The sequence below is a fragment of the Thermobia domestica genome, chromosome 3 (assembly GCF_964235325.1).
Source record: "Thermobia domestica chromosome 3, izTheDome1.hap1.1, whole genome shotgun sequence".
Lineage (NCBI taxonomy): Eukaryota > Metazoa > Arthropoda > Insecta > Zygentoma > Lepismatidae > Thermobia > Thermobia domestica.
The window spans coordinates 3420618-3444222 of NC_137456.1; the positions used below are offsets into that span (position 1 = coordinate 3420618).

At 33.6% G+C, this 23605-nt stretch overlaps 1 protein-coding gene across 3 annotated transcripts in view; it reads right to left on the reverse strand.

The window, feature by feature from the left end:
* Positions 1-23605, reverse strand: part of LOC145682379 (sodium/calcium exchanger 1-like) — a 296233-nt gene that overhangs the window by 51040 nt on the left and 221588 nt on the right. For all 3 annotated transcript variants that reach the window (XM_081753971.1, XM_081753970.1, XM_081753969.1), the window contains exon 6: positions 10270-10454. In XM_081753971.1, coding sequence (XP_081610097.1) covers positions 10270-10454 — 185 coding nt within the window. The remainder of the gene's footprint in view (positions 1-10269; positions 10455-23605) is intronic.

The following is a 23605-nucleotide window of genomic DNA, read 5'->3' on the forward strand; positions in this document are numbered from 1 at the left end:
ATGTTGCTATATTTATTTTCTGACTGAGCAAGCTCTCTATTTTATTTATTTATTTATTTATTTATTTATTTATTATGTCATGAATCTTCACTGTTACTAATGAAAATGTACACTGCTGTTTCTAAAAAGTGCAACGCCTAGAAAGACGTGTGTTCAGTGCAATGAAATTTATAAAACAGATTAATTACATGTCTATACAGAAATGTACAATGTTAAAAGTCTTCAACACTTGTAGCATTGGCAAATCAGATGGTGTGAAGCATCCACATGATGGAATCAGAGTCTCTATACGCCATAGCATTGAATCAAACAGACGTTGGACGTGTCCTAAAGAGTCGCAAGCAAAGCTGTTTGTATGTGAGTACACAACACATCGTCACTGTATGCTGGAGGACCATCACGAACAAAGTGCTGACTAGCCACATTCCGCACATGGTAGATAGGCCCGATATGACATGACTGTAGGCCAGTAAAACAGTGATACCCGTTATCCCTAGTTATGCCCGATCCTAGAATATAGGGACCGGGCACTTTCCTCCTGAAATACAGCACCCGGAATTGTCTGAAGAAAGGATATGACCTCGGCATCTAATAATTTCCTGATGTAGAGGTCATTAATGAGGTTGCCTTCAATGTTTCAATGCGTAGCAGCCGAGACCGCATCTTCTAAATAACCCACACTATCACACCTCCTATTTAGCCACTATGGTGTTCGACAATGCTGGGAAATTGCGCTCAGCATGAAAAAAAAAAAAAAAAAAAATCACGCGTATGCAGCCATAACTGTAGAACAGGTTGAAAAAGGACTTGTCTGAAAACATAACCGTGTGTAGCTCAGCAAACTAACGACAGATTTCACGCGCCCATTGCAGCTTTTTGGTTCTGGATCAATGGATGCCAACGCAAAGGTATGCAATGCTGCAATTCCAGCATTCAGCAGGCTCCGTTAGACTGTAGATGCAGACAAATCCACACTCATTACAGTACTTCGAGTACAAGCTAACGTTGTCGGCGACGCTGCACAGTTTAATCATGGGCATGCGGCAAGAAATATGTCATTACAAGATGTGGTCACATTCCTTGTCTACTCTCCAAACGTTGCTGCGTATGGTTCTATTTTGTTCGTTGTTTTCACATATACATCATTGTCGTGACGGCATGTCCTATGCAGTACGAGAATCCGCTTTCTCATGCTCCGGCCACGCAGGCGTGTTACAACGCAGTTGTATGTATATATTGCTCTCTTAGGCGTAGACGACACATGGTAATGCTTATCCACATGTTTCCTGATCGCTTGGTCAAAGCTCCACGATCCGAGTAAACCGCTCTCTCGAAGTACTACTCCGAGCACCCAACCAAATGCACTTCTGGGGCCCACCCATCCGCCATCCCACTGAAGTTACAATTGTTAGTATTTCATAATCTGCCATACAAATCACATACATTTCAACACATCTCCATCATTTCTTCCTGGTGTTGCGATTTTCACAAAAGCAGTGTATGTTCTAAATAAATGTCAGTTTATATATCTAGCAACATTAGGTTGAGAAGCGATGAGATTGTTCCTTTTTTCAGAAAGTCGTCCAACGTCCTGGCAAACATGAAAACAAGACGAAAACTGCCCTTGTTTTTATACATAAAGAGTGTCCCGGTTTTGGCTCGCATTTGCGTAGTATAATTCTTATATGTTCTTAAGCCCAATAATTGAGTCTTCGTTTTGAAATATTTCGAAATTTTGTTAAGTAGTTTCATATTTTTCGAACAGACAGCTAAGTAGTAAACTCCATGTTTCGACGTTCGACAACCTTTCGGAGTCGAAAATCGAAGATCAGTTATGCCATGAATAACGACATAGAGCAATATCTATATTTATTTAGATTGTCAAATTATGCCACTTCGCAGTGTGTCCCGGGTTTTATTTTCTAAATCTGGTCATCCTATGGTGATATCACTTTTGCTCTTCACTGATTACTGAAGATTATTTACCGTAGTGCATTCTAAGTTTCGAAAAGCTTTAACGTTTAACTTTACAATCGTAACTAAAGAATAATTAAAAAAAAAAAAAACTCATTAAAAGTTGAGAATGCTCCAAGAGCATTGCCAGAATGAAAATGAAAAGAATTAATTTTTCTTATTAACTTCTACTGGTTTATACCGATTGTTCTATGTATGGTACTTTATTATTATACTCATTAAACAGTTCTTGTAATATATCTATCCATTTATAATTTCCTTGAGTACTAAATTTTTCCCACATGTTTTATATAAAAGTTCTGTTCTACGATATATTGTATTACGAAGACACATGATCAAAATGGATTCCCGGCGGAAGCTCATGTGGTTCGGATTCCACGTTAATCAGTAGGTCCACGTCTCATATAGCCTTGCTGCTGAACGGGACGTTAAAATCAACTAAATTCAATGATCAAAATGGAGAACTCAAAACTAAAAAAATCGCAAAATATCATCTCTATGACTTACGGTTCCCGAGATATGGCTCCATAAATCTCCCGAAATCGGAACTTTTTTTGGCTAATATCTCGAGAATGGTAAGCCATAGAGAGATGATATTGGTGTTGATCAATACCTAAGAGGATGGTGAACATTTTGGTACTAAATAGTAAGCGGTGGCCACTGAAGAGATCGTATGGCTCCTTAAATCTCCCAAAATCGGAACATTTTTGGCCAATATCTCAGGAACGGTAAGAGTGATGAAAAAAAAATCCATCACTTTCTCAGATAATTTTTGATGTTCTATCGAATGGAGAACTTAAAATTGAAAAATTGGCAAATAACAGAGACACACACACAGAAACAGACGAAGAGAATTCAGTAATGGACTTTTTAAGTTCGTTGAGAATATCTTAATTTGTAATTCTCAGATATTTTGTAAAAGAAGTGTTGTGAAATATTAAAAGATAGTGAAGACGAGAGACTTATATAACTTGATATGTGCTAAAAAATGCAATCCCGTAAAAAATGCATAAAATAAAACACCACTACACGAAAAGCACATAAAAATGAACACAATTGTCTTTATTTGATGTTATTCACATCTTCGAGGGTTGTGTTGCAATTTGATAATTTTTATATAATTACACTATTTTTTAAAGTTATTCTGTATATATATATATATATATATATATATATATATATATATATACCTGATTCTACGTGTTATAAAATGAAGAAAAATACAATATTCTTACATTTTTTTCTTACACTCGCACACACAAACCTACATAAAATTGTCATGTACAAATTGTTTGATCACACATGACAGAAGTTTGATTTTAAAAAGTGCCTACCTCTTGTGTTAGAAAATAACATTTCAATTCGCAGTGCTTGTGCTTGAATTAACACATAAAACAACCAAATATTATTATATTCCTACCGGCCTTTCACCTCTGACACATCATAAACATCAATCACCTTCCTCATAGACAAAGCCACAGATGTGCATCTGTTGAAGTGATAAGTTTTAAAAACAAAATACACTTATTTACCTTATGAAGATGTAATATTAACTAAAAGTTAGAAGAACTAAAGTAGAAAGCTATCAACAAGGGAAAAAAAACTATCAGGAAAGACTGAAGTGTTTTTGCAACTTCGCCAAATATTCCTATTTCTTATTACTATATAAATAGTAAGAAAAAATGTTATTACTTACTGATCTAATAGGATGCATATTAGGTAATCAAAACAAACATTAAGTACAGGTGGACATAAAGTCTATCTCTGATAACAAACATTAATAACAAGAAAACAAAGAATGAAAGAAGCATGGGGTCTGAAAAACATCGCTTGTATGATAGTTCAAGATTTTGCCACAGCCTGTGCTGCCATCTACTGCAGTTGACCGCAGCACAACAGTCTTTTGTTTAAAAAGGGCGTCAGCACGGCAGAAAGCAAAGAATGTGTTGTGGTATCATGAAACAAAATCTCCCGTCACAGTTCAACGAACACTCAGGAGTGGGTATGGAGAGCAGCCACCAGATGTTCAGGACACAAAGGAATAGTACAGCAAGTTTATTGTAACAGGAAGTGTTTTAGATCGTGGTAGAAGCGGTAGACCGAGTGTTAACTGAGGAACGTGTGGAAGCTGTTCGTGTTGCTTTAACCCGAAGCCCACGAAAATCCTTGCGTAACGCATCACATGAACTGGACATCCTGAAGTCAACTGCATTAAATATTTTACATAAACGCTTGAAGTTATACGCATATAAGGTGCAGATTGTTCATGCGTTAACAAAAGAAGACCGTCCCTGACACGCAAGTTTCGCATGGGCAACTAATGGACCACATGTAGAAATTCTCTGAATCAGGTAAAAAACGCTTCGAGTTTTCCTATTATTTGCTGTATTCTTCTATCACTCTTAGTTTTACTGTTATTAATGTTTGTTATCAGGGAGACACTTTTTATGTTCACCCTGTATATACCAAAATACCCGAATAAAAAATCAATGCAAATATTTCAAAGACAAGTTGTCATCTTCAGTGAATATCCTTTGAGAATATTTTGATCAGTTTCCTCCTGAGGATGATGACAACTTGTCGCTGAAACGTCTGCATTGATCTGCTATTGGAGTGCTTTCATGAATACACAACTTTTGTTTCATTTTTTTTAAACAAATAGCATTATTGTAACGATGATTGTAAAAGCAATATAGTTAAAAACAACTATTGCAAAATGAAGTTGAATACTGCGGCAATACACTATTATAAATATTACTCATTTTCCTCACATTTTATATTGTTGGATCCGAATTTTATTACGAGTGTCTTCTTTATCGACAACTTATCATGCTAGCAATATCAATTCTTACATGAGGTTCTTTATTTAATTTTACAGAGCACTTTTACGTTTAAATAATAATAATAGTAATAACTAGTAATCGCCCTATAGTTCTACACACCACTCGCAAAATTACGGATTCAAGGAAAAAATAAACTATTTTGGAGAGAAGAAGCTATCATAACACATGCACGCATATTTGTTTTCTCGTATAAAACAGTTCATCAAGAGTACACTAACCCTTGGTGGTGTGTATAATTTGTTCATGTACTCCAGCGAGTGTTTATGTTTTAATTCTCTACGTGCCGTATGATTAAAGATAGTAAGGCGTCTCTGGTAACTAACTAACTAACTAACTAACTAACTCTATGGCCTATGGAACCCGGAGGTTCAATGTCGCGTTCACAAAAACTCTCCATTCACTTCTATCCTTGGCCAATTGGATCCAGTTTCTACTTTGTATTCCTATTTCTGCGAGATCCATCTTAATATTGTCCTCCCATCTGCGCCTAGGTCTTCCTAATGGTCGTTTTCCGATTGGTCTTCCAGTTAAGACTTTGAAAGCGTTTCTACTTTCTTCCATTCTAGCTACATGACCTGCCCACCTAAGCCTCCTAGACTTGACGACCCTAACAATGTTGGGTAAACCGTATAAACTATGTAGTTCCTCGTTATGAAGTTTCCGCCATTGCCCACTCCCGTTCCTCTTCGGTCCGAATGTTTGTCTCAAGATTTTATTCTCAAATACATTCAGTCTGCATTCTTCCCCCACAGTACGCGACCATTTTTCGCAACCATACAGCACAGCAGGCATGATTATCGTTTTATATATTTTAAGCTTCAAATTCTTTGACAGAATTCACGACAACAAGAGATTTTGAACTGAATAATAACACGAATTCCCTGTTTTTAGTCGGCATTTAATTTCTTTGTGAATATGATTTTTGTCTGTTGATATTGATCCTAGATATTTGAATACATAGCAGTCTCTTATAAATGCAATGCGGCTTAGGAATCCATCTAGCTTCTGTAATGTGGGTACCTGGGGAAACCTGGGGGATAAAGGCAATTGGAATGGGATGGGGTGCTAACTATATCATCACTATACATGCCGAAGTCTAATAAATGTGAATCTCTGCATCCACCAAGCCCTTAAAACTCCTATGAGTTGTCCCGAATGGAAAGTGACCTTTACTTTACTTTATTTAATTTATACAATTTATACGTCATGTGATAAAACAGAAAGGTATTGTTATGAGCACTTCATCTATGAAGGAACATCAAAAGTATCGCCATTTCCTCAAGAAGCCTATCTTCCATCAAGACAACCTACTTTGGATTGTTATCCCTCACTTCCCTAATATCCTACTTTATATAATCCTCCCACCTTTTTTTTTTTTTTTTTTTTTTTTTAGGCTCCCAAAAGATCTCTTCCAGGCAGTGCATAAAATAAGGTAAAACTAGACGACAAAAGTGTCGCCTAGTGGGAAGCTACTGTCGCCTAGTGAACAGCCATAGTGCGGGCAAATCGACGTCACCTTTGAGAAAAATTTCAGTTACTCCTTGTTTTTTCGACAAGAGTATGTAGAATTATACATGTATGCAAAAGCACTGAAAATGCAGAAGCAACAAAAGTAGAAAAAGCTACTGCTAGAGGATTCCTGCGTCTTTGGAAAGATGGTGATTGCTTGTCTCATGATAAGACTTCTTGAGATGCCTTGAAACACTTCAAAAAGAATGTCAAAATCAATGATAACCATGATAAACATAGAGCTTGTGGAAAAAAAAAATGTCATACAGCGTCTTACTTTAATACAAGGACCTTGTCCTGGTGGACTAGAAGAAGGATTGCTCAATAACGATAATGCTACAAGTGATGAAGAAGATGACCCATCTCATTCTGGCTTGGAACATCCTAAAGACGTGCTGTCAACTCCCTTTGAGCCCATTAAGAGGTGCTGGTCCGCAATAAGAACAGAAGAGGTATTGAGTTGCAAAGAATTTATTTCCGAAAGACTTTATGATGAGCAACAAGGCATCCTGAATTCAATAAATGCACTCATCGATGCAAGAAGCCCGCATGAAGAAACACGCGTTCAAATTGAAAATTTATGTGAAAAAGCGCAGTTTCTTCTTTGACAGACGATATTGTAAGTTTATTTGCTGTTGAAAAACTTCTTGTTCCTTTCCATTTGAGTAACTCCACGGCAAAATTATATCACTATTTAAAAGTGTCTAAAATGCACTCAAACGTGTATTTTCAAAATTGGTGGAGTCTTATATTTATTTGACCCCACAAAGCGATGGACTTGAAAGAACAGTATCAGTTCATACAATATTGGAAACAAGCAAGCAGTCGAGTTGTACAAGGGAGGCTCTAAATTCAAGAATGCGTAATGCTGTTAATAGTGTTGGAAGAGCATTTTATGATCCTAAGCCTGCTGTGGCAGAAGTTTTACAAACTAAAGACAGAAGACAAAAACTTTCAGATCCGGAGTTATATAACAGGGTGTCTATCGGTCACGAAAGTCACGAATGTCACGAAAAAGTCACGAAATCAGAAAACGGTCATGAAAGTCACGAAAAAGTCACGAAATTCAGCTTTTGGGTCACGATTTTTTTAAACAGTACAAATGTAAGTACAGATTGGAAAATTTTGTTCTATAAAACGTCAAAATTCACCACCAAAAATGTCTATGGTCGGGTTTAGACGCTACCAAATCGCAAGCAAAGTACGTTTCTATCGCATGGATGAAAATTCGGCCTAATTCGCAACCAAATTCACTCTTCAAAATGTTAGAAAATTTTATGATTTTGTAAAGGTCACGAGAAAGTCACGAAATTCCATTTTGGAAGTTTAGTAGACACCCTGTATAAGGACCAATAATATATGAAGAAACTTTCTGAAAAGATAGCCGCATCTAGTGCGAAAGTTATCATTATCTCTTGTGTGGCTGTACTTTAACTCAGTCATATTTTAGTTCTAAAGCTAGTTATTAAGATTTTGATTGTAGTTTTTCAAAGTCAAAGAATTCAAAAGTTTTCTTTTAATGATTGGTAAAAACATGATCGTAAATTCTGATATTCCATATATATATTTACTGTCTCTTACGTAACTGTTACATTGATATGTTGCTATGATTCTATATGTGATATTAATGCTTTAAGGTACTTTATTATATGTGTTCTTTAAATGTCGTCAACTATAGTAGTCAATTACCAAAGTCAATGACCTCACTGCAATTAACTGACTAGATTCAGTGTCGCTAAATTTATAATGATGACTTCTTCACTAATGGAATCTATCGTTGTAATCTGAAAATAACTTCAGATAACGTTACTCACCCTCTGCGACGCTAGTAAAATGGCATCAGAGTGGTGATTTTAATGTTCTTTCCCTATAGCCTCCGCTCTGTTGATTATTGTCACACCAAGTGCGGCAAGTATTAATAACATAGTGTAGAATAACAAAAAACATCAACTTATATACAGAAAATTAAATATATCGTCAATATCCAATTTTAGTCAACATAATTTCATTTTGTATTTACTAAGTGAAGTTACTCTGATATCTGCACAAAAGTTTTCAAAGTTACTCGTATTTGTTCACTATTTACTACGAATAAAAGAAATTAAATATATTCAAAATTTTATATATGTTCAGTACCTGTATTAAGTTCATAAAATAATAATGTATATTTTACTTAAGTTCCTGGATCTGTTTCTTTATTTGCTTACGTTAACTCTGCTTCGTACTTTTCACATCTGTGTTATATGCAAAATGCTTTACGGAAAATACAAGAATATGTGTATCTGGTATATTAAAGAATGAATTCAACATGTTGTTATGCTATCAAAGTATAAAAGAACAATATGGAAAACAATTCAGTGTTGTGTTACATGTTATTTCGGATTTTTGTTTGATAAATAAAACCTTTGAATTTGACTTACGTGCGAATCATTGTTCTAATCATTACTTTTCTTTCAGCACTTGTTTTGGCCCATCGTGATTACTATTGGTGCTTTATATCATCGGCCATATTTAGTTTAAGATTTTGATAGAGTTAGTTAAAATTTAGTTAAGGGAATTCCGGTTAGATAGTGTATAGTTGACGATGCTTTAATCAGTCATATTTTCCATGTCTTCTGATGCATATAGACCAGTGCTGTCCGATTACAATAATCTCGAAAGCAACAACCATGTTAACCGGAAATATGAATGGAGGCAAGTCGTTAAAATTTCAACAAAACTAATAAATAAAAGTGTCACTGAAATGGATTATTATATTAAATGACAAATCATCGGGGCTTTGTGAGTTACACAGAATTGCTTCTACGATCTGCGGACCGCATATTGGACAGCCCTGATTTAGATCATCGTTTCGTCTTCCCCGATTTGATTATCCATCCTTGGATGTTCTAATATTTTCTTCACTTTCGGTCAAATGTTTAACGCAATTTAATGCTAATATTTCATTATCTAATTGATTATTTTTAAGATACTGTAGTCTCTGTTTCTACTATGTTAGTGTTTCATTATTTCATTTTATTACATTCTGAATTTCGTTCTCACTGGATTTCATACAAAAACTAGTCAACTTCATAGATAAAAATATAGAACTTAGAGGTACTAAGGTTTTAATCCGACAGTAACCATTAAATATTAAACGATACATTAAGGACAGTGTCACTTATACTTTGTAAAATATATTACAGAAAGTGTGGTACTAAGTGTGACATTTACTGTTCACACGTTCCTTCCAGGCGATGTGACTTGAGTGTGTAACGAGGCCTTACGAAGACTTTAAATTTGATACCTCATATCATGATGCAAGCTGTTCCTACGTTCTAATGTCGCCTAGTGAAAATGACTTAAAATACGCACTGTTTCCAGGTGGGCGTTTAGATTACGACACAATAGATGCCGCTCGTATAACCCATGCGAGTGACGAGTCACTTATATCTTAATCAACGTTTCGATTGTATTCCACGTATGATATTCGGTGAACTAGGCTTATTATTAAATTCTACATTGTGTGGCTTTCTTTAATATCTCCGCATGCCAAATTTAATAAATAATAATAAAATGTTTTCAGAACCCCTCAGCCTGTTCGTCAGCCAACTTTAACATCAAATGAAATAATGCTAATAATGTTTACAACGCGTTATTGATTCTTATTAAATGTTTTAAGCTGAAACACAGCTCTTCATTGAAATTCTTATTTTTTAGCACTATATCTATAATTAAGACGTTATGCGTTTGGTTGTTTAATATTCAACAATACAAAATATCTTGAAAATCTTACTATTTTCAGTTAAAGCATTTTATAAGAACTAAGAAAATACGCTGTTAATTTTTGACGTAATGTTTTATTTTCTGCAAAAAATGACGTAGTGTTTTATTTCTTGAAAAATTTTAAAATGTGACAAAAAAAATAGTAATATTCAGCTAACAGATTGAGATAAATACTTACTTAACTTTCGTTGTTGATTCAACATTTCCGTGTCTCACAATGGTCACAGGAAACTGTCCAATATTTTCAGGCACAGCACATGATACGGCATGGAATTCAATAATAGTATCTTTGCTTCCTACAATTGGCTTCACAAGTGGACTCAGATCACCGGTTTCTGGGCTCTCTTTTATCGTTTCATACACCTACAAAAACCATATTTACTGTTAGTGCAAAAACGGTGCTTAGTGAAGAATTTTCTCTTGTATATAAAAACACATGCAACAAAAGCATCTTAAAAGGTACATGCAAATAATACTAGTTTCTCACTTCAAAGCAAGCATTAAAGCCATGAAATTATAACCCATGTTTTTTTTTAAGTGTGTTTTTATGAATCCAAAGTGTTCTTTTGACTCTCAACTATTTCAAATGAGAAGCAAATGAGAAGAATACAATATTAAAGATTTATTATACAATTTACGAGAAAATGTGTCCAATAATCTTAATCAAAAATTTAAATTATTAGTGTGCAATTAATGAATACAATGTATAATTCATTATACAGAGTTCGCCAGAAAAATTTATACACTCTTTGTAATACTGTATAAAGATACTGGTATTGACAATTGTTCTGAAATTTAAGTATGTTGTAATATGGCATTTCGCCCAACAGATGTCAGCACTGTCAATTGTTTTCAGTTAAAATTATGCTGTAGTACAGTTTTTTGCTCGACAAATGTCGACATTGTCAGCACGATTAGTGAGATAAGAAAATGGCAGGTGCCCATTTGACGTTCGAGCAGCGTAAATACGTTACCAAGTGTTTTTATCAGGTTTAGGAATGCCATCGAAGTGCAGCATTAGTGGAGAGGGGAGTTTGGTACTGAATCATCAAGCCGCCTAACAATCAAACGCCATACTTACGCTGCTCGAAGATCAAGCGTACACCTACTAATTTCTTATCTCACTAACCGTGCTGAGACTATCGACATCTGTTGAGCAAAAAACCGAACTAACATAATTTTAACTGGAAACAATTAACAATGCTGACATCTGTTGAGTGAAAAACCACACTACAACATATTTAAATTTCAGAACAATATTGCCAATACCAGAGCCTGATACAGGGTGACAAAGAGTGTATACATTTTTCTGGCGGACTCTGTATTATAATAAAAAATGTAAATAATCGAACATTAGTAGAAATATTTAGTTTTAATAAGAAACGAGTTTATATGGAGTACCTTTTAATCCTACATAAACATTCCTTTAAAAGTAGATGTTTAATAATACTTTCTTTAAAAATAACTACCTTATGAGACTATGTGTGAATATGTCAAAAGATAAGTGAAAATTTTTCCAATTAATAACAAAATGTCAGGTTATGACTGAAATAGTAATTCAAAACTTTACCTATAAAAATAACTTCTATTAATTAAATTCCATCATAAAACTTTATACAAAATAAATAGGTTTAAAGTCAAACTTCACAAGTAATTTTACATTTTGTATTTAAAATCATACGAACAAAATCAAACTTGTTTAAAATTTATTACGAACTAAATATTCAAATTCGCAAACTTCACTAAAACTTACAAAATTATTAAACAAATTTTGTTTGTTTTTTAATTTTATAGCGATCTGTGAATCTCATTTCATTAATATAGTTATTTTATTTTATTTTAACAATAAATTTTGTACGTTTTTGAAATTTATTTACCAGAAATACAAGATACTTTTAATCTTCTAAAATGAATATTAACTACAAATAAAGTGTTTTGAAGTGTAATGTATCTATAAACGCAATTATACTCTAAATATCGTATTCAGATTTTAAATAACATGTTTTATGTCACTTTACTGTAGATATGAAAAACAATTTATTCTTATTCTTATTCTTACCATTAGAAAACTGTAGAACTGTATTATATCTTGTTATGTGCGAGGTTTTTCTTTTATATTTTTTTTTTTTATTTCTGAAAGACCTCCACCATTGTTAGCTATTACCTACTTACTACTTAAAATGTCTGCATACTAACATGTTAAGTAACTACTCTACATATGCATGGATGGAAAAAGTGTTAAAATAGCAAACTACCGCGTTAACCACAGTTAGTTGTGTTAATAAAAAAATGTTTATGCCAGTGATTTAATTTATGATAGGCTATAATATAGGCTATTTTGAATACAAGACTGAAGCCTATGTTATACGAGACAGGAATGAACTTTTACATAATTTTACGTAAAAAATTTTTAATCAAACTTAAGTGGTTTATCTGAATAAAAAAAAACGTTCAAATAAATATAACATTACGTTAATATACACCTTATCGGTAACAAACGTCTTATAGAAAATATTTTTAATGAAAAAGTCTTTTGTTAAAAATAATAAACAGTCAGGCATATATCATATCAATGTATAGAAGACACACAAGCTTATTTTACCGTTAGAAACTGATTGTAGTAATTACAGGAAATTAATCGTTAGAACGTTTTGTAGACTATTATTCTTACAACTGAAAAATTGTTGATAATTTTTATACCTAAAAGTTATAAATTAAAATAACTTTAAAATTATAAGTTGATTCAAATCTATACATTTTAACGTTGTATGTTATTTTAAATATTTATTATTACGACATGTTAACAATACAAGTCTTCATAGACCGTAACCGTAGATCAAAATCAAAAAGTACTATGATCTTTTCAAACTTTTAAAATACAAGTGATAAACGGTTATTATACAGAGTGTACATAAATGTGTTTGGAAGCACATTCCTTACATCAAAGTAAGAAAAAAGTCCGTATGGACTTGTGCTCAAAAATGGATAGTATCAGAGTTATAGGGTGCCGAAAACGTGAAATAAGCAAACTTTAGAAGTTCATAGCTCCACTACTATGGGACTTATCGTAGTCGGATCCAGACATCACTGAGTAACTGGTATGTGAACTATCCAAATATCCATGTTTAAGAATGCTCCAGTACTTGCACACCAATTCTTAGAGAGATAAATGGAGAGTGGTCAAGTACTCTCAAACAGCTTCTCTAAAAAATGATTGTGCAAGTATCGGAGGTTTTGAAAGATTAATTTTTGGATAGTTTACATACCAGTTCCTAAGTGATATCTTGACCCGACTACGATAGGTCCCATAGTAGTAGAGCTATTAACATTTAAAGTTCATTTGTTTCACGTTTTCGGCACCCTATAACTCCGAAATTATCCACTTTTGAGCACAGATCTATAATAACTTTATTTCTTATTTTGGTGTGAGGAATATGTTCTCAAAATATTGGACACATTTATATAATACCATGTGTAATAATAACATAATACAATAAAAAAATATTTTAAAGAAGAAATGATTGCGAGTTGTAGCACTTCACATTAAAAACTTTTTATAATTACAGTTATTTTACAACATGTTAAATATAATATTTGTTAAATGTTAATGTTTAAAAATCATTGTAACTTATGTAATGTATACAATATATTTTAAATTGTTGCCCTTAATAAACGATTTATTAAAATTAAGATTTACTTGAGAAACAAAGTTTTTTTTAAATTTGTTTTTGTATATTCGCGATAGGAGTAAATAATAAAAACCATAAAACGAAAACTGGCATAAACAAACAGATGAATAAATGCATTAAAAATCATGCAGCTACGAGCTTGCAATAAGATTATTATTGAGCAAGGTGGAAAGAGACGATTGAGAATTTTGAACCAAGGTCCTTTGTTATACCTTCTCCAACATATCGTCTTCATCACGAAATGTACGTCTTAACCGCTTTGGAAACTTCTGAAGAGCATGCAAAAATATTGTTAGACAATCTCCTCATGCTCCATGAGACGGAGAAATAAAATGAAATCATATTTTATTTTTAATAAAAATTAAAAAAATTAAAATGAATGAAGTGATAGAAAAGTTTCCAGATATAAGTCTAATCACCAGCCATAACGTTGCCAGCTCATTTGAAGCCATTCCATACCTTTGTGATAAAAATTATTATTTTTATAGAAAACATGCAATGTACAAAATGCATGTGTTTTAATGTATAATCTTGTACAAAAAATGGACCCTGTCTTTAGTTTTCAAATATTGGACAGTTTCTTCATAATGTCTACTTCCTAAGATCCCTACAAAATTCACAAGTCTACCCGTAGGGACGAATTTAATACCTTTTTCTATCATTCTCCCGGCAAATACAGAATTCTATTTAGACCTGTTTACTAGCTATTTACAGCCATTTTATGCACATTTTATGTTATGTCCCGTTACGGACATTTACAATAGTCCTTGATTTGTTTGTGATATACTATACTAAATGAAGGGCAATAACTTTAGCACAAAAAGATACAAATCACATATTTTTCGAACTTGCGATTGTTCTAATTTAAGAAAGCTATTCAGAAAAAAGACTAGATGTGTTTAATGCATGCCTTATATCTGTAGTTTCTTTGAATACTAGTATTGGTGACCATAAAATTGAATTTGAGCTAAACTTTATTTCTAATTGGCTTCAGGAGAAAAAAAAATATTGGAACTGATATGTGCAATCGTAAAACAAATGCGTCCCCATCCATATAATTATTATTATTATATTTTATTTTTTTTTTCAAACTTCCAAATGATCACAAAACTTTAAGTACAAAAATCTGTAGCTCAATGAGAGTCTGGTTTACTTCAAGTTACTGTACTCGAGTTTTTGACAAAATACATTATTGAAAACTATTCATGACTTTACAAATACAAATTTAAATATTCACTTCAATTCTGCGTAACAGAAAATATAGTTTCTCATTGAGACAATGAAATTGAAATGAAATTTCATGATGGTCGAGATAAAATCTGGAAATTAATCAATTCTTACTTTTTAGAAGTTAAGTTATATCCTTGTCCAAAAATATTCTTGGTTTTCACTTGAAGGCTTTATAAAAAAATAAAAATGCAGGATCCATTTTTTAACAAGAATAAACAAATCATTGGTTATTTTAATTACAATTAATACTGTTATAATTATTCTTATTTAAAGAAATAACACTTTGTAAGTATTTATTTAATATTTAAGGTTATATTTAGACTTTTATGCGTATATAAGTATCTTATGCGTATGTAATGTATTAATTTACTATTGTTTATATCAATAACTGCATTTTATTATGTATTTCTTTTGATAATGGTTAGATGTTAGAGGTTGAATCTCCCAGGTAAAATAAAAGCATTGTCCGATTTAACTTTATATTAATGTATATCAATTTTCAATTGTTTGGTAGATATAATTATATAGTAAGAAAAAATAAAATAATCCCAGAGTTGTTCGTGGACTTTGGAAGGTAATAGTATCTCAGTACGTGCCTTTTTTTGCTCATCTGCAAACACGAAATCTTTGAATAAATATCTAGTCTAAATGTATCTAGATATATCTATATATATGGTATCTTAATATGTGATACTCTGATTCATCGCGTATCACATTAATTCATTTACTTAAAGTACAATCATTGGCAGTATTTGACTAGGGATATAAAGATCCAGAGAGATTGGCAAAATGTACTTCGATATATTCAGTAAAATTGCCAGTCTGAGATTTATTTCGGAAACCAAAATTTAACAAAATTTTGTGGAAGACTACTATCTTAAGCATCCTCTTAAAATCAAACATTGCGTTCAAGAAGTGGTAATACCGCTAAACTTTAGTAGAACAAAAATTTTAAGAATGATCGGAAAAAAAAAAATGGCTCAAAAGATTGCGATCTTAGCCAATAAATTAGTTCTTGGATCGGGGGCCACAAAATTTTTGAACGGCCCCTAAATCGAGTTAACGTATTTTTTACGGAATAAGCACATCATACTGAATTAACTGATAGTTTGGGTTTAGCTACACTATATGTAGCTCTCCAGATATAAGGCCTACAAGAAAATTTTTCATTGAAATATATTAGAGATTTTGATGCAAAAAGTGCCTGTGGCAAAATTAACTTTTAGATCTCTTTATACAGATATAATACAATTTATATTGGAAATATATGTTTTCACGTACATTTACCAACATTGACCTTATTCATTTTAAAAGAAGAGGGGTGATTTAATGTTCCTTTAAAAAAAAAAAAAAAAGTCCACTGTAAAATTTACGGTTACGTTAACCGGTACATTGCTTAGTTAATATTGCTAACACTATCACAAAGTAGCTTACTTTTTACATAATGAGCCTTATTTTTCTTCTTTGGATCAAGATTAGAAAAAGAAAGTAGAAATGAGCAAAAATTCAGACCGAGTATAATAATCTATTCAAAAATAACTCTAGATCGCTAAATTCCTAACTAAATACTGTATGGATATTCAACACAATTAGAAATAATAGAGAATATCCGCTATTCTGTGATATAGGTACGTAATTCAAACTACATTTATGTTCAATATCAAATTAACATGAATTCTATACAGGGTGTTCATTTATTATGTAGCCAAAATCCACTGGTGAAATCCTCACACCTAAACAATAAAAGGAGTCCATATGAACATAAGGTGAAACACGCGTCGTTTCAGAGTTACGAGATGCCGAAATCGAGAATATTGTAACTTTGAGGCTGCCTAGCTCGAAAACTATGAGAAATATCAAATGTGGTTAAAGAAATATTAGAGGATCTAGTATATTGTCTATCTAAATAACCATGTTTCAGAGTTGGGTTATACCGGCGCATAGGATTTTAGAGACAGGGGAGGAAGAACGAGACGTATACCGCAGCTCCCTCTATAAAATCCGTTGTGCCGATACTAGTTCCTCTAATATTTCTTTAACTGCCTTTGCTATCTCTCAGTTTTCGAGCTAGGCAGCCTCAAAGTTACAATTTTTTCGATTTCGGCATCTCATAACTTTGAAACGACGCGTTTTTGTGCCTTATGTGCATATGGACTTATTTTATTGTTTAGGTGTGAGGATTTCCCCAGTGGATTTTGGCTACATAATAAATGAACACCCTGTATATCCAAAGAAAATTACATGAACAGAATTACCAAGAGAAATAATTTCGTCATGGTGCAGGTCAACTTTGAATAACCCAACAGAAAATCGAATCTAATACAATTAACAAACAAGAAATAACTCAAACTTTCAAACAAAGCAATGTTTATCTTAAAAAATAATAACTGTGAAACAGTTTCGCTAACTAATCATTTTGGCGTTATCAGACACTATCTAGATCGTGCCTGATGAAGCCAAAGTAGATAGTTGGCGAAACTGTTACACAGTTATTATTTTTTAAAGATTAACGTTGCTTAATTCAGTGATTTGTTTGCTAGTTTGAGCTATTCAGGATAGCAAAACTAATATGAACCAGTTAGTTATTGGATAAACTAGAAATAGTTGGGAAAAACAATAATAGGCAACAAAATAAGATCTGTAACCAAACTCTGGGTTGTAACAATCTCATTCAAGTTATATGGGAGAATTAATTCAAGAATAATGATCTTCATTATTATGAAAAATAACAAACTGGTCACCACGAAAGCTACTTTTGGGTTAAATATTCTCGTCTAAGGAAAAATCTATTGTTTCATGACATTTCTCATATGTCTGACTACAATTCTGAAATTAATACTGGAATTTTACATGCCTGTTTTTAAATGAAAATAGATCAAACCAATTAGAAAATTTTAAATTTTCTTCCCACAAATATGAAATCGTCAACGACACAATTTGAACAAGCAATCACTGCAAACCATAGCTCTAGCTATTTATATCTTAAATCAAATCAGGGTATCTCATGCATACTTCTCAAATACAGCAATATGCCATATCATTTATCACATTCATAGCGATTTCAACACATGCTCCAGGGTATGTAAATCTACAAATAAACACAGGGAAAAATGCTATAAAACTATTTAAAAAGTGTCTATGACTACACATCAACAAACTAGCGATATCATCCTTACTGTTTCAAGTGGTTTAGACACCAACTGGAAAGAAAATTTATTCAATTAATACATCCTTCTGTTAAGCCTCAATTTACAGCAATTCTGCTATTCATAAGCTACACAAAATAATATACTGCATTACTTACTCTATTTAAAAGAAGGCAATAAGCTATGTATTACAATACTTACTGAGTACATACAGTTTTATTTATGAACTTCACATCAATTGACAGAACAGTTAAAAGTAATTTATTGCTATAGTATAGATGCTATTTACATTTCATTTGTAATTTTCGAAGAGGTACTGTCTATTCACATTTGAACAAATCTTGGTATCTACATTTTATTGTGGAAGTTCAGTGCTATATTAAATTGATTTATTTACAAACATGAAGAGGGGACAAAACGCTTTTCAGGTACCAAAAGAATCCAAACAATAATTACACAGTTACACACATAAAATAAAAGTTCTTTGCAGCGAACCCCAGGATATGCATTCATGTATTTTGTTATACAAAAATCAAATTTCAAAATCCCAGAAAGATTGACCGTGTGATTCATTTTTATGGGTGAAAAACTTAAGGAATTTCGAGAACGAAGGTTCACGTAATACAGCTATGAAAAAAAATTTAAAAAACGAAAGTTCTGTTCAGCGGATCCCACAGAATCCAAATTTCAAAACCCCAGGACGATTCGCCCTGGGGTTTCGAAATTTGGAAAAAATGAAATTTTTGACTTTTAGTCCCACAGTTATGCCGGTTAGGCTAAAGAAGACGGTGATGATGAGAGATGAATGAAATGGTGGAATGAAGAAAGTGGGAAGAAACGGGAGAACCCCAAGAAAACCAACGCACACGGTGTTTGTCCAACACAAAGTTCACTTGGCAGAAGCAGGGTTTGAACTCGAGACCCGTAGCACCACAGGTCGAAATTTGGATTCTGTGTAACAAAATACATCGAATCCATACGCTTTTGGATATGGAGGACACACATTTCTCGTACAAAAACACAATTGACACGGTCAATCATCAAGGGATTTCGAAATTTGGATTCTGTGTAACAAAATACATCGAATCCATACGCTTTTGGATATGGAGGACACACATTTCTCGTACAAAAACACAATTGACACGGTCAATCACCAAGGGGTTTCGAAATTTGGATTATGTGTAACAAAATACATTAGATCCATACCCTTTTGGATATGGAAGAAACATTTCTCGTACAAAAACAAAATTGACACGGTCAATCGTCCTGGGAATTCGAAATTTGGATTCTGTGTAACAAAATACATCGAATCCATACGCTTTTGGATATGGAGGACACACATTTCTCGTACAAAAACACAATTGACACGGTCAATCATCAAGGGGTTTCGAAATTTGGATTATGTGTAACAAAATACATCGAATCCATACGCTTTTGGATATGGAGGACACATTTCTCGTACAAAAAAACAATTGACACGGTCAATCATCAAGGGGTTTCGAAATTTGGATTCTGTGTAACAAAATACATTGAATCCATACGCTTTTGGATATGGAGGACACACATTTCTCGTACAAAAACACAATTGACACGGTCAATCATCAAGGGGTTTCGAAATTTGGATTCTGTGTAACAAAATACATTGAATCCATACGCTTTTGCATATGGAGGACACACATTTCTCGTACAAAAACACAATTGACACGGTCAATCATCAAGGGGTTTCGAAATTTGGATTCTGTGTAACAAAATACATTAGATCCATACCCTTTTGGATATGGAGGACACACATTTCTCGTACAAAAACACAATTGACACGGTCAATCATCAAGGGGTTTCGAAATTTGGATTCTGTGTAACAAAATACATTAGATCCATACCCTTTTGGATATGGAAGACACATTTCTCGTACAAAAACAAAATTGACACGGTCAATCGTCCTGGGAATTCGAAATTTGGATTCTGTGTAACAAAATGCATCGTATCCATACGCTTTTGGATATGGAGGACACACATTTCTCGTACAAAAACACAATTGACACGGTCAATCATCAACGGGTTTCGAAATTTGGATTATGTGTAACAAAATACATCGAATCCATACGCTTTTGGATATGGAGGAAACATTTCTCGTACAAAAATACAATTGACACGGTCAATCATCAAGGGGTTTCGAAATTTGGATTATGTGTAACAAAATACATCGAATCCATACGCTTTTGGATATGGAGGACACACATTTCTCGTACAAAAACACAATTGACATGGTCAATCATCAAGGGGTTTCGAAATTTGGATTCTGTGTAACAAAATACATTGAATCCATACCCTTTTGGATATGGAAGATATTTCTCGTACAAAAACACAATTGAGACGGTCAATCGTCCTGGGAATTCGAAATTTGGATTCTGTGTAACAAAATACATCGAATCCATACGCTTTTGGATATGGAGGACACACATTTCTCGTACAAAAACACAATTGACACGGTCAATCATCAAGGGGTTTCGAAATTTGGATTATGTGTAACAAAATACATTGAATCCATACCCTTTGGATATGGAAGACACATTTCTCGTACAAAAACACAATTGACACGGTCAATCGTCCTGGGAATTCGAAATTTGGATTCTGTGTAACAAAATACATCGAATCCATACGCTTTTGGATATGGAGGAAACATTTCTCGTACAAAAACACAATTGACACGGTCAATCATCAAGGGGTTTCGAAATTTGGATTATGTGTAACAAAATACATTAGATCCATACCCTTTTGGATATGGAAGACACATTTCTCGTACAAAAACAAAATTGACACGGTCAATCGTCCTGGGAATTCGAAATTTGGATTCTGTGTAACAAAATACATCGAATCCATACGCTTTTGGATATGGAGGACACACATTTCTCGTACAAAAACACAATTGACACGGTCAATCAAGGGGTTTCGAAATTTGGATTCTGTGTAACAAAATACATTGAATCCATACCCTTTTGGATATGGAAGACACATTTCTCGTACAAAAACACAATTGACACGGTCAATCGTCCTGGGAATTCGAAATTTGGATTCTGTGTAACAAAATACATCGAATCCATACGCTTTTGGATATGGAGGACACACATTTCTCGTACAAAAACACAATTGACACGTTCCATCATCAAGGGGTTTCGAAATTTGGATTATGTGTAACAAAATACATCGAATCCATACGCTTTTGGATATGGAGGACACACATTTCTCGTACAAAAACACAATTGACATGGTCAATCATCAAGGGGTTTCGAAATTTGGATTCTGTGTAACAAAATACATTGAATCCATACCCTTTTGGATATGGAAGACATTTCTCGTACAAAAACACAATTGAGACGGTCAATCGTCCTGGGAATTCGAAATTTGGATTCTGTGTAACAAAATACATCGAATCCATACGCTTTTGGATATGGAGGACACATTTCTCGTACAAAAACACAATTGACACGGTCAAACGTCCTGGGAATTCGAAATTTGGATTCTGTGTAACAAAATACATCGAATCCATACGCTTTTGGATATGGAGGACACACATTTCTCGTACAAAAACACAATTGACACGGTCAATCGTCCTGGGAATTCGAAATTTGGATTCTGTGTAACAAAATACATTGAATCCATACCCTTTTGGATATGGAAGACATTTCTCGTACAAAAACACAATTGAGACGGTCAATCGTCCTGGGAATTCGAAATTTGGATTCTGTGTAACAAAATACATCGAATCCATACGCTTTTGGATATGGAGGACACACATTTCTCGTACAAAAACACAATTGACACGGTCAATCGTCCTGGGAATTCGAAATTTGGATTCTGTGTAACAAACTACATCGAATCCATACGCTTTTGGATATGGAGGACACACATTTCTCGTACAAAAACACAATTGACACGGTCAATCATCAAGGGGTTTCGAAATTTGGATTCTGTGTAACAAAATACATCGAATCCATACGGTTTTGGATATGGAGGACACATTTCTCGTACAAAAACACAATTGACACGGTCAATCATCAAGGGGTTTCGAAATTTGGATTCTGTGTAACAAAATACATTGAATCCATACGCTTTTGGATATGGAGAATACATCGAATCCATACGCTTTTGGATATGGAGGACACACATTTCTCGTACAAAAACACAATTGACACGGTCAATCATCAAGGGGTTTCGAAATTTGAATTATGTGTAACAAAATACATCGAATCCATACGGTTTTTGATATGGAGGACACATTTCTCGTACAAAAACACAATTGACACGGTCAATCATCAAGGGGTTTCGAAATTTGGATTCTGTGTAACAAAATACATTAGATCCATACCCTTTTGGATATGGAGGACACACATTTCTCGTACAGAAAAACAATTGACAGGGTCAATCATCAAGGGGTTTCGAAATTTGGATTCTGTGTAACAAAATACATTGAATCCATACGCTTTTGGATATGGAGGACACACATTTCTCGTACAAAAACACAATTGACACGGTCAATCATCAAGGGGTTTCGAAATTTGGATTCTGTGTAACAAAATACATTAGATTCATACCCTTTTGGATATGGAGGACACACATTTCTCGTACAAAAACACAATTGACACGGTCAATCATCAAGGGGTTTCGAAATTTGAATTATGTGTAACAAAATACATCGAATCCATACGGTTTTTGATATGGAGGACACATTTCTCGTACAAAAACACAATTGACACGGTCAATCATCAAGGGGTTTCGTAATTTGGATTCTGTGTAACAAAATACATTGAATCCATACCCTTTTGGATATGGAGGACACATTTCTCGTACAAAAACACAATTGACACGGTCAATCGTCCTGGGAATTTGAAATTTGGATTCTGTGTAACAAAATACATCGAATCCATACGCTTTTGGATATGGAGGACACACATTTCTCGTACAAAAGCACAATTGACACGGTCAATCATCAAGGGGTTTCGAAATTTGGATTCTGTGTAACAAAATACATTAGATCCATACCCTTTTGGATATGGAAGACACATTTCTCGTACAAAAACAAAATTGACACGGTCAATCGTCCTGGGAATTCGAAATTTGGATTCTGTGTAACAAAATACATCGAATCCATACGCTTTTGGATATGGAGGACACACATTTCTCGTACAAAAACACAATTGACACGGTCAATCATCAAGGGGTTTCGAAATTTGGATTCTGTGTAACAAAATACATCGAATCCATACGCTTTTGGATATGGAGGACACACATTTCTCGTACAAAAACACAATTGACACGGTCAATCATCAAGGGGTTTCGAAATTTGGATTCTGTGTAACAAAATACATTGAATCCATACCCTTTTGGATATGGAAGACACATTTCTCGTACAAAAACACAATTGACACGGTCAATCGTTTTGGGAATTCGA